The sequence below is a fragment of the Mchenga conophoros genome, linkage group LG16 (genome assembly GCF_057382185.1).
Source record: "Mchenga conophoros isolate Kocher_MC1m ecotype Shallow Benthic linkage group LG16, M_conophoros_male_GT1.1, whole genome shotgun sequence".
Classification (NCBI taxonomy): domain Eukaryota; kingdom Metazoa; phylum Chordata; class Actinopteri; order Cichliformes; family Cichlidae; genus Mchenga; species Mchenga conophoros.
Genome location: NC_140541.1, coordinates 29,686,643 through 29,703,690, shown reverse-complemented (window position 1 = coordinate 29,703,690; position 17,048 = coordinate 29,686,643). Strand labels below are relative to the sequence as shown.

Here is a 17,048-nt window from a genome sequence, read left to right as displayed (position 1 = left end):
TTTTTCCTATGCCCTATCACACAATGTATTTGGTGCAACTTAAAAAATTGGATTTCCCTAAATATTAATGATGTGCCACTGTTTGAATTACATCATAATTTTTTTTATATGGATCATCTAGCATTGGATGTCTCAGACATTATTAACATCATCATACTTGTTGAGTATTGCAGCATCGACAGCGATCAACTCGAAGGAAAATGACGACGGAGGCAAAAATGTCCTTAATATTTTTGGGAACTTTATTCCTCATCAACATGCGGCAAAACTTTTCTCATGGGTGCCATTTTCGTTGTGGTATACTTTTTTTTTTTCTTAGGGGCGTGATGACGCAGCATCCGTGCTCTTACAATGAAACAGGGCCTCCTTGTGGTGGCAACTAAAATACTGTCTCTGTTAAACCACAGTAACCATAATGCAGTTAAACACTGTACAACATGAGTACACACAATGAATATCTTAACAATACTTTTGAGTAAATATCATATCCATTGTGCTAAATGGAGGAACGCTAAGCCTTCTCTCCCTGGTTTTATTGATGATTTTAAGATATTTTTCTTTGCTAAAAAAAGACAAAAAGCACATATGCCAAAAAAATAACCAGGATAATGCACGTCTCCCGCTATTCTAAATTTTGACTTATGCTGAGGCTAATATATTGTTAAGTAATGCAGCTGTCTCACTAAGGTCCAGAATCGGTTTGTTCCACGATTCGATTCAATTCAATTCGATTTGATTATGGGGAATTTTGACAGTCAGAAATATTATAATTCAGATCAGTACATTTACATATTTTTGTATTTAAAAAAAGGAAGCTGACACACGCAAGACTTTATCAAAGGTGTGAGCATCACAGCAGATGCCTTTGTGTCAAAGTAGCTGAAGATAAAACACATAAAAACATGAAGGTGGTTTTCCTGGCCTGGGATTTTATAAAAAATATTCTGCAGTACATCAAAAACGAAAGAAAACCATTAATCAACATATGAACGTTACCTCTGACGTTACAGCGGTTTTATTAGAGACACGGCTAACGTTTTGCATTTTGCATAATTTTAAAAAGTTTAAATTTATTCAGTATTGAACGGCAGAAATTAGGTTTTCTTTTCGGAAGTATGTAAAATGAAACAAAAAAAAACAGCGGCCGACTGCGCTGTAAACAACAGTAGACTTGTGCATAACAAGCAAGCGAATAATACAGAAAACAGATTTTTAGACGGGAAACTGTTCTTGAAGTACAGAGAGAGAGAAAGAGAGAGAGAGGGCTGTGCATGACGTGCGATTTTATCGTGGTGGAAGCAAAACAGTGAGGGAATTCATGACGATGTTTATGTGAAGCGCAGTTTGGATCTTCTTTTGCTGCTGGTTCAGTCAATATTGTTTGGAGAGAGATAAAACTAACAGCTTTAGAATCGGCGCAAAAACGGGGTGAAAACAAAGCGCGGACCTGCCGACAGATCAGAGTCAGCGAGCTGTCGGCTTTCAGCCCCGACCGTGTCCGTGCTGTCGGTGAGAAAGGCGACATCTCACTGATTCTGATCCGCGGGTCCGCGCTGTGTGTTTATGTCTTTGTGCACAAGCCGTACCTGCTCTCATTTACTGTCTTAGCTGTTTGGTGGTTGTTGAAATTTTGTGAGGTTTCACCAGAGATTCTGGGATTTCGGGTAAAATAAATTTATATTAAAAAATCGATTCAGGATTTTAATGAATCGATTTCACGTTTTCCAAGCCAGAATCGATTTTAATCAATAAATCGATTATAAAAACCCACCCCTAACTAACAGGTTGCTGAGTAGACATCTGTGTAGTGGTTTGTTTGAAATCTAACACTTTTTCCTTCAGTTTCCTTGTCAAGAATTAACTTCCTGTTTAACTAAAATGCCTTCCTGTTCAACTGAAACGCCTTCCTGTTCGACTGAAACACCTTCCTGTTTAACTGAAATGCCTTCCTGTTCGACTGAAACGCCTTCCTGTTCAACTGAAATGCCTTCCTGTTCAACTGAAACGCCTTCCTGTTTAACTGAAATGACTTGGTTTTTCAGTTGTGTGTGTGAGAGCGTTTCAGTAGTGTGTGTGAGAGCTAAAATTTCAGTAGTGTGTGTGAGAGCTAAAATTTCAGTAGTGTGTGTGAGAGCGTTTCAGTTGTGTGTGTGAGAGCGTTTCAGTAGTGTGTGTGAGAGCTAAAATTTCAGTAGTGTGTGTGAGAGCTAAAATTTCAGTAGTGTGTGTGAGAGCGTTTCAGTTGTGTGTGTGAGAGCTAAAATTTCAGTAGTGTGTGTGAGAGCGTTTCAGTTGTGTGTGTGAGAGCTAAAATTTCAGTTGTGTGTGTGAGAGCGTTTCAGTTGTGTGTGTGAGAGCGTTTCAGTTGTGTGTGTGAGAGCGTTTCAGTTGTGTGTGTGAGAGCTAAAATTTCAGTTGTGTGTGTGAGAGCGTTTCAGTTGTGTGTGTGAGAGCGTTTCAGTTGTGTGTGTGAGAGCTAAAATTTCAGTAGTGTGTGTGAGAGCGTTTCAGTTGTGTGTGTGAGAGCGTTTCAGTTGTGTGTGTGAGAGCTAAAATTTCAGTAGTGTGTGTGAGAGCGTTTCAGTTGTGTGTGTGAGAGCGTTTCAGTTGTGTGTGTGAGAACTAAAATTTCAGTAGTGTGTGTGAGAGCGTTTCAGTTGTGTGTGTGAGAGCTAAAATTTCAGTAGTGTGTGTGAGAGCGTTTCAGTTGTGTGTGTGAGAGCGTTTCAGTTGTGTGTGTGAGAACTAAAATTTCAGTAGTGTGTGTGAGAGCGTTTCAGTTGTGTGTGTGAGAGCGTTTCAGTAGTGTGTGAGAGAGCGTTTCAGTAGTGTGTGTGAGAGCGTTTCAGTAGTGTGTGTGAGAACTAAAATTTCAGTAGTGTGTGAGAGAGCGTTTCAGTAGTGTGTGAGAGAGCGTTTCAGTAGTGTGTGTGAGAGCGTTTCAGTAGTGTGTGTGAGAGCGTTTCAGTTGTGTGTGTGAGAGCTAAAATTTCAGTAGTGTGTGTGAGAGCGTTTCAGTAGTGTGTGTGAGAGCGTTTCAGTAGTGTGTGTGAGAGCGTTTCAGTTGTGTGTGTGAGAGCTAAAATTTCAGTAGTGTGTGTGAGAGCGTTTCAGTTGTGTGTGTGAGAGCTAAAATTTCAGTAGTGTGTGTGAGAGCGTTTCAGTATTGTGTGTGAGAGCGTTTCAGTAATAATGTCCCTTACGGCACCTCATAATATTCTGCCTTTTTAAAATCCCAAAGAGCTTGAAGGTAAAAGAGATTCTTTAAAAACATCACATTTCTTTCTCTTTTATTCAGTCCAATCCAGAAGATTTTATGTTTTACATCTTTACTTAATACAAAGTTTTTAATGCATTATATATCCAGCCCACACATCCACCATCAAACATCTTCATTTTAATTCAGTCATACTGCTTGTATAATGTTCTTCAGTATAATGCATTGTGAAGAGTAATGTGGACTGGATTCATCATAGCCATTAAGTCACATCTTTCCTGGAGCAAAAGATCATCAGCATGACTCACTTTCTACTGAATAATTACTCACAACGGTTCCAGTTCTACTCAGGGAGGAATATAACATATCCAGCTGGTTATGATACAAAATTTGGCTGAATTTAGACACAGTATGTAGTGCAATATGCACTGACAAACAGATCACTCTAGTGGTTATCAGCTACAAATTCACACAGGTAATCTGCAGTCAAGTGTTCTCTTTCGTTTAGTGTTTTTATTTTATTTGGAAAGGTTCTAATTCATCTTGTCAGATCTTTCATTTAGTAATGCCTCTTATCTGCGAGCACCTCAGCGGGTTAGTTGTATAACACAAACCTCTCCTCGTTCTGCACATTATGAGACATTAGCATTCATGCAACATGCCTTGAATCTGGCATGAGGCCAGATTCACACGGACATGGAAGTATTTACCCAAGGCAAGGAAATATTTGTGATTGGATTTGAGGTTTACAGAGCCAATATGTTGCAAATTCTGACTATTATTTTAATCTCATAGTAAAGCTCTGAGCCTGAGGTTCACAACATTTTGACTGGTTTTGACTAGGCAGAAAAGCCCTGGTTGCTCTTTAAGTTGTTCTTCTACCGTCTTTAAACTATTCATAGTGACATTTATCATCACTAGTCAGTTTCCAGAGGCTGCACGGTATTTGTATTAAAACATTTCTTTCTCCCAGTAGAGGCAACTGCAACTAAAATGCTGCCTATCTCAAGGAAAGTAATAGTGGTTTCTACATAGATTGTGTGTCTGTTTTTACTTTTCAGTGTTAGAAATTAAGTCAAAGAAATATGAGATAAACCCAAGGTTAAGTGCATAATTGACTGTTTAATACACTTACATCTACCTTAAAGCAAATATATTTCATTGATGTACAGATATAAAGTTAAAAGGAAACATGTTAATGGGTAACACAATAAGAAGCAGAGTTGAATTCTGGTGATTTAAAAAAATCTATGCCTTACTGTGCTGTGATCTGCTGCTCACTATCACAGATATGAAAGCTGACGTGTCAGATTAGAAAAAAACACTATGGACTGTTCGTGACCAGAGAACAGAGGACAAATTTCATAGTGCATTGCTAGTTGGTAGAAGCACAATGCAATGTTAATATTTTATGCTGATCATTTAAACAGTACATATGTTGTCAAGAAGATAGGATTACATTCATAGTTGTTGACCAACCTGGTAAACAGGTTAAAAAACGACAGTTACTCTTATATGTAATCTGCTTAACTACCATCATGCAAAGATGCAGCCTGATATGCACAATTCATCTTAGCATGCAGTGCACATATGCGCTACGCATCTCAGCACTCAGTACTGAGAAGCATATTGAGTTGCTATGGTTCCTAAATGCTTCCGCATTGTGATCATACCACTTACAGTTGATCATGGAATATCTAGGAGTGAAGGAATTTCACAAACTGACTTGTGGTTCCATCCTATTACAATTCCATGCTCAAATGAGCTCAGTGAGATCTTTAGTTCAATCCATTCCTTTACAAATGCTTGTAAAAGCAGACTGAGTGGCTAGGCAGCTGATCTTAAGCACGTGTGGCACTGCATCTGAAAACAGCTCAATTCAAAGATGACTTTGATACCTTTGTCCATACAATGTATTCGGAAACATGATTCACTTCAAGCTGCTGAAGAAAGCCAAAGACAAGCAGCTAAAAGCCAGCCTAGATTTTGCACTGAAGGAGGATCAAGGTCTGACATACTAATGTTGCAACTTTTCATATTCAATTTTTCAATGAAGAGAAGCATTTGAAGTAGCTATCATCTCATCTCTCACACCCTTACAACAGGATGTGAGCAACTATAATTAATAGCAAGTCTGGGGGAAATAATTCAAAGTTGAATACTGTATTAGGGTCATGCCTTACAAATTCATCTCAACCTTCTAGCTATAGTCATGGATTATGTTGAAAAAATGTATATGAACAATTCAAGTTGAATGGACCTTCAAAGGTTTTAAACCTCTACTTAATAAATAAGTTAATAAAAACGTGTATATTTTTACACCCCAAAAAGGCTTTAATTAAAAACTAATATTTCCCCTATTCTTCATATTATTGCAACCAAAATCTGAGTCTGTATAATGTTAATAATGTTGTAGGAGTAATTCTGCTCTCCATAGGAAAACCGCCTGCCACAAATCTTACTAAATACAGCCCGAGGGCTGAAAAATTCACTTCTTAGCTTGTTGTGTGATTTTTGGACTGTGTAGATTCCTGTGTCATATCCTTGATGAACATCCTTATGCTTCTCAGAGGATCTGTGGAAATGACTGCTACAGGCTCAAATTATTAAAAAGCCATAGGTGTTAATTGAATCATTTTGCACTCATTTAAAGGCAAGCAGCTTCCTGATGCATTCCCGAAACCGGCTGTTCTAATGTACTTATATGGCTCAAGAGAAGTTTTCAGAGCATTATTTTACTGCCTTGAGAACTTTATAGCATTTCTGCTCTCGGCATCGCTGATTTCTACGTAGCAGTATAATTACAACTGACATTTCTCAAGTGACTTTCTATGACTTTTCGATGAAGATGGGAAAAGTGTTTGCAGTGTTCCTAGGTTAAGAGCAAGCCTCATTGACCTTTAGAGCTTCCTATTTGAATATGATTAGTTGATAGCCAAGTTAAATACCTGTGACATTTCAAAAACTGTAGTGTGAGAGTGAAATTTGCAATTGGTAAAAACACTGAAATTAAATGTAGGATTTAAACAACAAAGATTTCAGAGGCTACGTTCACTCAGCTTAGGCTTAACCAAGTCAATGAGAGGGCACATAAATGTCAAATTGTGGCATAACTGGAGCAAAGTAATTGGCAATAGAGCCATAGCTCGAGTATAGAAACAACGAAGGACATCTTTTAAAAAAAATTATTATTAGTCTGTGACTTTGAGATTTTCTGCCTTGCATGCGATATTTTGCAGATATTACAAAATATAATGTTCTAAAAGATTTGATTGGCTGCAAATAAAAGAAAAACAGCAAACAGAATAGGAATGCATTCAGCAAAATCAGTGTAAACTAGAGGATGACATAATGACAAGGACAAATAAACTACACAATAGTTTCCTCGTTTTAATGTCCATCTTTTTTAGTTTAAAGGTGAGCAAAAAGGTGAAGAAAAAACCTGATGCACTGCATCAATATAGGTTCTTTTCGGTCTGACTTTAGAAAAGCAGAGAAAGCTATGAAACCTTCAAAACTTTATCCAACATAAAATGCACTCAGTTGTTAGTCTACTTTGAAGTTGTGAGTCAGAACATATGAGTGCATGTAGGGTCTGCATGGTGCTAGCTCTGGCTTTTCATTTCTATTAAAGCAAATACTAAGTAGCCCGTGATGGCTGGACTTGCTACGTACGTTAATAAGAGACTAGTGACATGATGAAATTGTCAAGAAAGCACAGAAAGGTTCATCTAATGATATTCACTGAACAAATTGCTGTCTTCCTTAACGTTTCTGCCATTTGCTTGTTAGAGGAGCAGTTCAGAAAGGACTATTAGGTCTCATTAAGTAAAGATGGTATATAGATGGAAGAGCAACGCTGAAAATAGGTGAAATGGTAGCAGCTGGGAAATATAAAGTGAAGAGAATGCACTGATTTAGGGCTACAACTTGCCTCTTGTTTCTAAACCTTTTCCACACGTTTCTCCTGGTCCCGACAGCCCACGTCTCACAGATTCAGGAACTAGAGAACAGCTGCTCCATTTGTGCGTCCTCCACCTAGACCGAAACGCGAAGGAAGAAGAACTTTAGGCTGGCAGCGGCTTGTTACAGTTTTAAGTACAGAAATGCTAAAGGTGTCATTATATTCTTCTCAGAAGTGCGAGTTTGTAGCCGTGAACTGGACCACAGGCAGCACTGAATGTGGAAAAATGGAAGTGAGTGCCATTCTTGATTTTACAATGAAAATAAAAATATTATGGCATTGAATTTGTCCAGTTTGTGAAGGTCACAAATTAGGTACATGAATTCACATTAAATACTAGAAAAACTCAGTTAAACGCTTAACTGTGTGTTATGGTTAAATGCTCATTCTTGCACATGAATGGTTACTGTGAAGTGCATGTACCTCACCAGGCCAACTGCCAACAACTTTCCAGCATATCTATTGCTAGTGGTGTTTGAGACGGAGCAGTATGCTGAAGAAATGAAGATATAGGTGTTTGAAGGAGTTTAAATCTGAGCAGATTTTGGAGGAAACCAAACTGGCAACAAATCTGAAAGCATCACACTGAGCTGAGACATCCAGCCATTGTTGGGAAGTATCTCCAAATGAGACTATTACTTAAAAGTAAGACCATGAAGCCAGCAGCTGTAAATGTTTCTCTAAAGGTGTTTTACATTTGTAATGTCATTTGTTTTTTAAGGTATTTGTCCTGCGATTCTATAAACAGTATTTTTTTTAATTTTTTTTTCTAAGCTTGGGACATGGTAGTAGTTTGAGAATTTATGACGAAAACAGGTTGGCCTTGTACTCAAAACACAGATGAATAGTTAGATTTTTTAAGGAATATAGCATATCAAGCAGAGCAAATGAAGATGAACACATATTTTACCAGTCATACTCCTTTAGTGAATGTCAAATATCAAGTTTCTGATGTTAAAGCTTGTGGCTATGTTACATAGCTGAAGCTCATTCCCAGGTAATTACACAGGTCTGCAACCGAAATGGTAGTTTGGCGGTGTAAGGAGCTCAGATGATCGTGTCCCAACAGGTTTATTTTGTTCATAGCGAAAGGTAAAGAATCTCAAAAAAATTATGCATTTCATTGCTTTTTTAAATTTAAACTCCACATATTTTGCAAATAACTGTACATGATGAAGGGAAATGGAGATCATTTTTGCATTCCGCACCGTAAAAAACATAATATTTACCAAAACTATCCCATGCAGCTGAAATTTTTTTTTTTTATCAACCTGTGTTAGTATCATATTATCATTCAAAATTGCAATTTTATATTTATATGTGTTTTTAAACATGTATCGTAACATCTGAATATAAACCAGAATTTGTATTTACTTACCTGTTTATTCTTCCATCTTGTGCCATTTAAACTTCATCATTTAACTCTAATAATGCACCCTAGTCATGATTTCAAAAATAGCTCACTCACTTCTTACCGTGTGCTCTTATATGGCAGATAAGCTGAGTTAACTTGTCCTTGGATTAAAAACAGAAAGCAGTTCATTATAAATAGTGCTTTTACCTATACACTGGACATACACGAAGTGATTCACACTCTCTCTCTTCGTAAAGTGTGTCGGGACACTCTTGACCTCCATTAGCAGCCCTCTGAATGATGGTCCTGTATCGAGACTGTGTGGCAGCGGTTGCATTTTCTGTTAAACATGAAAGATAATCTTCACAAAAAGGCTGCGTTCAATGACAGATTATTTGCACAGCTGAATTTAAGTGAACATTTCCAAGGAGGAATAGGATGTAAAATGATACCGAGACAAGTGCCTGACAAATGTCTTGGTCGCAAAATAAATGATGCATCAATATCACCACTGTGCTCTAATATCTCAAAGAGGGGAAAAAAACAAGTGGTCTCGAAATTGTTCCGATGCTGATTAGCATGCCCTTGTAGCAGCGATGTCCTCCACTTCACTGCAGTCTGTTTTCGGACACACCACACTGTAATGGCTTCATTTGGCTCAGGCTCCAAGGCCCATTACACAGCACTAATTACTAAACATTGAAAATGGTGCAATTAAGAAAGAGATTACATCATCAACAGACCCAATGGACTACAGCATATTTACACAGATGAGATGCCTGCTCAATTCTTCTAAAAACAATTACATACTTTTTGATTTCTGAGACATTACAGTACACATATTGAAACCCATTAAATATCCATTCTTTTCTCTCTATGTGCTAGGTTAATGTAATGGACAGTTAAAACTGTTGTTTACAATTAAATGTAATTCTTGACAACACTTTGCGTGTATTGCACTGTACATTTTTCTAAGAAGCCTCTTGCCATCATTGTAAGCATGTGAAGCCAAGTGCATCATATTTGAGTTCTTGAGATTTTTACGCCATCAGTTTTTTCAATGAAAAATCTGAATATATCGCATCGTACATTACATTTTCAAGCTATTCATTGCAAGAATGAAAAAATAAATAAAAATTCTGTATGTAGCAACTATGATACAAAGTAAAACCCATGTATGAAAATATATATTTAATTTTGAATTTTCTGGCAATTATTTTATAGGTCAGGCTTAAAGGAATAACATATACAGTGATGTATACCTTCTTGAAGTTTACCTTATACAATCTACTGATGTGTCTTGATGCATGCTCAATCATCCAGGTAAGTAAATCCCAAAAGAATGATTCTGTTCATCTGGACGTAGCGTTTTCAGACCAAACCAAACAACGTCATCAGGCTCCGCAGTCTATTTACATCTACAGGCCAGTGGTCACTATTTCAATGATGAGGATGTACACATCCTGGACAGGGAGGAATGCTGGTTTCAGCAGGGATTCAAGGAGGCTATTTACGTGAAAAGGGAAAGACCATCTCTGAATCGAGGAGGGGCCTAAGGGTACATCTTTCGCCATTTTACAATGCAGTGATTGCAGCCATTCCCCAACTCTCTGTGAATGGTACTCATGGTCATTGATCAATAGTCTTTGATCAGTAGTTGTTGATCAATGGTGGTGACAATTTGCATATTAATGATCAAGGAGCTGACCTCACAGCCCATTGCTCATTCAGTGGGCTAGGTTCAGTTATTGTGTAAAAGGTTGGGGAAACCTTCAGTCAGCTGAGACTGAAGAAGTCACTTTGATGAATGATGAAACGTTTCTCCCACAGAAAACGTTACGTCCACATGAACAGAATCAACCTTTTGGGAATACACTGATGTCAAATTAAAATCAGTTTCTAGATAGATTATAAGTAATCAACTGATTACTTATAATCGAATCTATAATCTATCTATCTATTGTGAAAGTATGAAATGTGTTTTTATTTGAATAGGTTATTTGTGCTCCTGAAACAAGGTATTTATATATTCAATCCCAATATATTGATAATTTACCAATTTTAAAAGATTTTACTCTGGATACTGATTAATTTTAAAAAGACTTAAGCTATTAGAGAGGCAATTGTAAAATACATTTCTAGAAAATCCTGTCAGTGAGCTACCTGGAAGGCAGGTTGATGGGCAAGTTGTCCATTCACTGAAAGGCGTCACAATGCAGTCTCTCTTGCAGGGTAGCAAACAAGGACGGACGGTTTCCGGACGGGAAGAATCTGAACATCTAAACATACAAACAAACAAACAGTGGTCTTAAATTCTCTTCAGCCCCCAGGTGATGAATGATAAACGTCCTGGGTCTCACTAGTAAGAGGATAGCGCAGTAAAACAAATGCCCTGTCCTTGACATCACACATCTCCCTACAGAAAACATGATTGATTACATGTGCCTCTGCCTGCATGCTCAAGCAAACGCTACACAAATATAGAAATTTACAGTGTTCTCACACATTCAGTTGCCTCCCAGTCTACAAATATTACTCATTAAAAAAAAAAAAAATTCAAGCCTACAAAGTGCCTGCATGCTTCACAGTGCATTTTCACTTTTAAATCCCAGTTTTACTAAAACTAGACTAATCAATATTTCTTTATGCTAGATTTGTAGCCCACAGTGGCATCAACTAGTAATAATAATAATAATAATGGATTGTATTTATATAGCACTTTTCAAGGCACCCAAAGCACTTTACAATACCACTATTCATTCACTCTCACATTCATACACTGGTGGAGGCAAGCTACGGTTGTAGCCACAGCTGCCCTGGGGCAGACTGACAGAAGCGAGGCTGCCATATCGCGCCATCGGCCCCTCTGGCCAACACCAGTAGGCAGTAGGGTAAAGTGTCTTGCCCAAGGACACAACGACCAGGACAGAGAGCCCAGGGATCGAACGGGCGACCTTCCGGTTACAGATACGCTTCCCAACCCCCTGAGCCACGGTCGCCCCTAGTGGCAGTATGTAGGCAATATTTTTTGAACTAAAAATCTCAACAAAATATCAGCAATGGCAATGTATCTATAAATAGTGGAAACAAATTTATGATCAATTTAAATGTCCCAGTGAGTGGATTTATTTTACATATACAGAGCAGCCAGGGCCATTTTTTGTTACCAACAAGACAAGCGAAAGAGTGCTCCAGGGGAAAAAATCAATCAAACACGGCTGCTAATTAACCTGAGAAACAAGGATATGCAAACTGTTTACCAATAGATCATTCCTGCTACACCAAACACATCATTACCAGGTTTTAATGAGCATCTGACCGACTTTTAACAATTTCCTTGTCTTAATTCATGCTGGCACATCTCTTGTGTAACATATCTGTAACAGCCCTCTGGCTGTGTTGTGTTTTGTGTGTCGTGCAACCTTGAATTGGTGCGGATTAATGCAGCTATGTAAAATCAAGTAATTCATAAGCTTTGATGTCTTCATCAACCAGCAGCCAACTCCTGTCCTCAATGCACAAACACACATGAAATTTCACATTTTGTTTCAGAGCCAGTGACTTCCTTTGCCCAACAACCAGATCCAGGTCTCACTAGAGACCCAGCATGGCGCCACATCCTACTGACTGCAAAAATCCAGCACGCACAGCAATGAGATCAAAGTATGCCAAAGCATAAGGGGGAAAGATACATAAAACCCATCATTCCCCAGCTTTATCCCTACTCTTCTCTCTCTCTCCCTTTGCAGTGATGTATGCCAGAGGGCATGACAACGCAACAGAGCAGCTGGGGTATATTGTGTGGTTTTCCCAAAATGAGGGAGTTAGATTCACTGTCAAGGCCACAGTGTTCAGCATCATTATTCATTATTCATCATTATTAATAATATTAATAGTATGTGTGTGTACTGTATGAAGTTTCATCACTGTCAGTTTTATTATTTACACTGTTTTTCTGGGGGCTCTGTATTGATACCAACAAAAAAAAAACAACGAATCTTTTTGTTGAGCCACTGCTCACTGCTGAGATTACTGCTCAGCATGAAATGCTAAGATGTTTGCTGACTGAAGTGACCCTTCAAACAGAGCAGCAACAGCTGTATTCTGAAACATTTTCCAACTCAAAGCTTAACAATTCAGAAATCAGAGTTTGAGATAAACAGGGGTTAACGCAGAATTGCAGCTCGCCTACCTACTCAGTTTTCCTTGCTTTTTTAATCCAGAACATAATCTGTTAGAACGTATAGAATGTGTCTTGGGTATAAATATAATTTATGTCAAATCTGCGTTTTTCGATAGAGTCAGACAGTCACAGCATAATTTGGAAAGATGGCAGAAAGACCCGACTTTGGTGCATAAATACACTAAAAAACTGACTCTTACTGTGGCGGCAGATAGGACAAGCATTAGAAAAAAAAAAGCCTCTACATAATCTATTTTACAGCCCTGTCAATAGCACATCAAGCTAAAGAAGAGCAATCTTTGTGAATTATTTATAAATCTGTCTTCCTGCTGTGAAGATCACTATAACATCATTATAGTGACAGCACAAAAGCCCTTAGCAGAGTTTGATATTGTATTGCTGAAAGAGGAGTAGATAATGGTGGAGCAGAAGCAAAATGAATCTCTGGTTCACAAAAACAAATGAAAAGAAACACTAAACACACAGAAGGAAAAAGGATAAAACCAGACCTCAATACACAAAACTCTGGGATATTATTTCACAGTGAAGCAAGTCCTCTGGGTCATCTGTTAGTAACTAAAAGCATACGCTAGATATCTACAAGTAAGGCGGTTTTGGAAAATGGAGACTGTGTTCTTAAGTGATTTTTTTTGTAAGAGAAACATCCCATCTTCCCCTTGATTTTACAAAGCTCCTTTTCTCCTCACCTATAATTTAGTATTCATTTCTCTCAGGGCCTATTTTCAGCTGCTAAAAATAAGCAGAGCAGCACAGTAAAAAGATACTCTGATACAGAAGTGCAATTTTCATACTGACAAAATAAGTCATCTCCCAGAACTGAAGAATATACTTTGTATAATTTGAAAAATATCTCATGTAACTTAGTGGAGAGGGGTAGCATGGCTAGTGGCCTTAATGAGTGCCCTTCAAGTTTTAATTTTAATTACCATAAACATCAGGTGGGGGGCTGAGACCACATATTCACCTCATTTGTTCAAGAGCAAATGCACGGAGGTCAGATTGTGACTCATAACAAGTCTCGTGAATATCCATCAATATGTTGATGACACAGTTAATTACTCATCAGCACCCTATTATTTGGCAAAGACCAAAAAACAGCTTCTCAGGAGGAGAACCTTATACCCAATGTGAAACATAGGGATAGAAATGTTACAGTTTAAGTTGGCTTCACGGCCTCAGGGACTGTGTATTTTGCAGCCATTGATTCAACTATGCATTCTGCACCTTATACGAGTGCTTAAGGATAATCTGAGGTCACCGCACTACAAGCTTAAGCTGAACTTAGAAGTACATCTTTCAAAAGGATTATGATCCTAAGCATAATAACAAATACACAAAGGATAAAAAAGCCCAGTCAAAGTCCAGATTTAAATCCGATTGAAATGCTGTGTTAGGATTTGATACAACATGGAAGCAAGACAACGAACGGCATTGACATTATATAATATAGAAAAAAATATAAAATAAAATATAATATAAATATATAATAATATAAAAATTATTATATATATATTTTTTATATATTTTTTCCATTAAAGAGTTGACTTCCTGTTTTCAATATTCATAAATGCAGACATAATAAACAGGCAATTTCTGCTAGTTTCAAGATTGCATATTAAGAAATACAGTAACTCTTTTGCTCTACACTAAGAACTACATATAACTCAAGTGCTCAAATGTGACGGGCCAATGGAACTCAGACTACAAGAGAAACCAAATTTTGTAGCTGTCCTATGAAAATCTATATAAAGACATCTGTTTATGGAGAATATAGACACTATGTATAAGTGAGTTAAGTGTTTGCTAATTAAAATTAAACAAAAATTTTTTTTAAAAAGGGTAAAAAACGTCTATTTGATGTGCAATGGCGTGAAAAAGTGTTTGCCCCCTTCCTGATTTCCTTTTTTTTTTTTTGCATTTTCACATCACTGTACTTACTTTTTCAAATGACTGGATATATAATTCTATATAAAAAAGTGACATTACAAAGAAAAATACTGAATCAGAGTACATAAAATTCAAAAAAGTCCATATATCAAATACTTTGCATAGACTCCACCTTTTATTTACGACTGGACCAGCATTCATCTTCACACAGATGACTTTGCGGATCTGAACCCCGACAGCACAGGTTATGGTCCCATTCTGGAGGCTGGTTCCATTGAGAGCCATAGAGGTATCCTCAATACATGGACCCCATGCTGAAGCTTCCCAGTGAAATACCACACAAGGATGGTCATTGCAGACTCTCCATTGCTCCAGAGCTGGACCCGCTGGACAAGCTTTTCCATCTGCATATCAACACATAAGAGTAGAAAATTGTGAAATACACAGAATGTACAACATGGCATTCAGAAAAAGCTGCACTAAATCACTCCAACACAGTTTCATTATTGTGCAGAGTACATGTGATTTGACCAAAACAAATCTAATGGATTCTCTTAAAGTACAAGATGTATTTGATCAATGGAAGGAAAAAAAGTGCCAATATTATCACTCTACCATGAGCTGTTTATTAACATACTGTAGCAAATATTTGTTTTTTGGGTTAGCTGAGCAAGCACTTTTCAAGTTTCAACTTCTAGAAGTTCAAATTACAAACTCAGTCACAGCAAGGCCACTGTGAAAGTCTTCCTTTGGTAATTCATTGACTGCCAAAGCACAACAATGTTTATGCTCTGTGTCCTGGTTAGTGTATGTGTATATATACATACAGCGGGGAAAATAAGTATTTGACACATCAGCATTTTTATCAGTAAGGGGATTTCCAAGTGGACCATTGACACAACATTTCCACCAGATGTTGCCATCAAGCCAAATATTGACGTCATACAAACAAATCAGAACATATAAGTATACAAGTTAAACCACAATAAATAAAGTGAAATGACACAGGGAATAAGTATTGAATACATGGAGATAACAAGGGGCAAAATGACATAGAAAGCCAGGAGATCACCTGAAATCTGTCAGTATTGATAGAGAAATCCTGTCCCCTATCAGTACTAATTGATATCAGCTGCTTTAGTCCTAATTGATGGCCTATAAAGGCTCCTCATTACCCAGAAGGCACACAGGAAACACTCCATGATGGGTAAAAGCAAAGAACTCTCTCAAGATCTTCGTAATCTTATCGTTGAAAAGCATTTTGATGGGAATGGTTATAGGTGCATTTCCAGAATGCTGAATGTTCCTGTGAGCACTGTGGGGGCCATTATCCGGAAATGGAAAGTGCATCAGTTCACCATAAACCTGCCACGATCAGGTGCTCCACGCAAGATCCCTGTCCGAGGAGTCCAAAGAATAATCAGGAGGGTTCTCCAAGAGCCAAGAACCACTCGGACAGAACTTCAGGAAGACCTTGCATCAGCAGGTACTGTTGTTTCAAAGAAAACTATAAGCAATGCACTGAACCGCCATGGCATCCATGCACGCTCACCACGCAAGACTCCATTGCTGAACAAAAAGCATGTCAAGGCTCGGTTAAAATTTGCGCAACAGCATTTGGAGAAGCCTGTGGATTATTGGACGACTATAGTATGGTCAGATGAAAGCAAAATTGAACTTTTTGGCAGTCATTCTACACACCATGTTTGGAGAAGAAATGGCACTGCTCACCACCCCAAGAACACCATACCAACAGTCAAGTTTGGGGGTGGAAGCATCATGGTTTGGGGCTGCTTTTCAGCAAGGGGTACTGGCAGACTTCATATTATTGAAGGCAGGATGAATGGAGAGATGTACCGGGACATTCTGGATAAAAATCTGCTGCCATCTACCAGGAAGCTAAAAATGAAAAGAGGGTGGACATTTCAGCAAGACAATGATCCCAAACACAAGGCCAAGGAAACAATGAAGTGGTTTCAAAGAAAGAAAATCAAGTTGCTTGAATGGCCCAGTCAATCACCTGACCTAAATCCCATAGAAAATCTATGGAGAGAACTGAAGATTAAAGTTCATAAAAGAGGCCCAAGGAACCTTCAAGATTTAAAGACCGTTTGTGTGGAAGAATGGGCCAGAATCACTCCTGAGCAATGCAGACGACTGGTCTATCCATACAAGAGGCGTCTAGAAGCTGTAATCACCAACAAAGGCTTTTCTACAAAGTATTGAATAAAGTGTGTTCAATACTTATTCCCTGTGTCATTTCACTTTATTTATTATGGTTTAACTTGTATACTTATATGTTCTGATTTGATTGTATGACTTCAATATTTGGCTTGATGGCAACATCTGGTGGAAATGTTGTGTCAATAGTCCACTTGGAAATCCCCTTACTGATAAAAATGCTGATGTGTCAAATACTTAT

General features: G+C 38.0%; 1 protein-coding gene across 1 annotated transcript in view; it reads right to left on the bottom strand.

The window, feature by feature from the left end:
• Positions 1-17,048, bottom strand: part of thsd7ba (thrombospondin, type I, domain containing 7Ba) — a 197,440-nt gene that overhangs the window by 63,102 nt on the left and 117,290 nt on the right. The window contains exons 10-13 of the mRNA XM_085248678.1: positions 14,799-15,030; positions 10,699-10,814; positions 8,743-8,875; positions 7,152-7,255 (exon numbers count right to left, since the gene is read on the bottom strand). Of these exons, the coding sequence (XP_085104804.1) occupies positions 7,152-7,255; positions 8,743-8,875; positions 10,699-10,814; positions 14,799-15,030 (585 nt within the window). The remainder of the gene's footprint in view (positions 1-7,151; positions 7,256-8,742; positions 8,876-10,698; positions 10,815-14,798; positions 15,031-17,048) is intronic.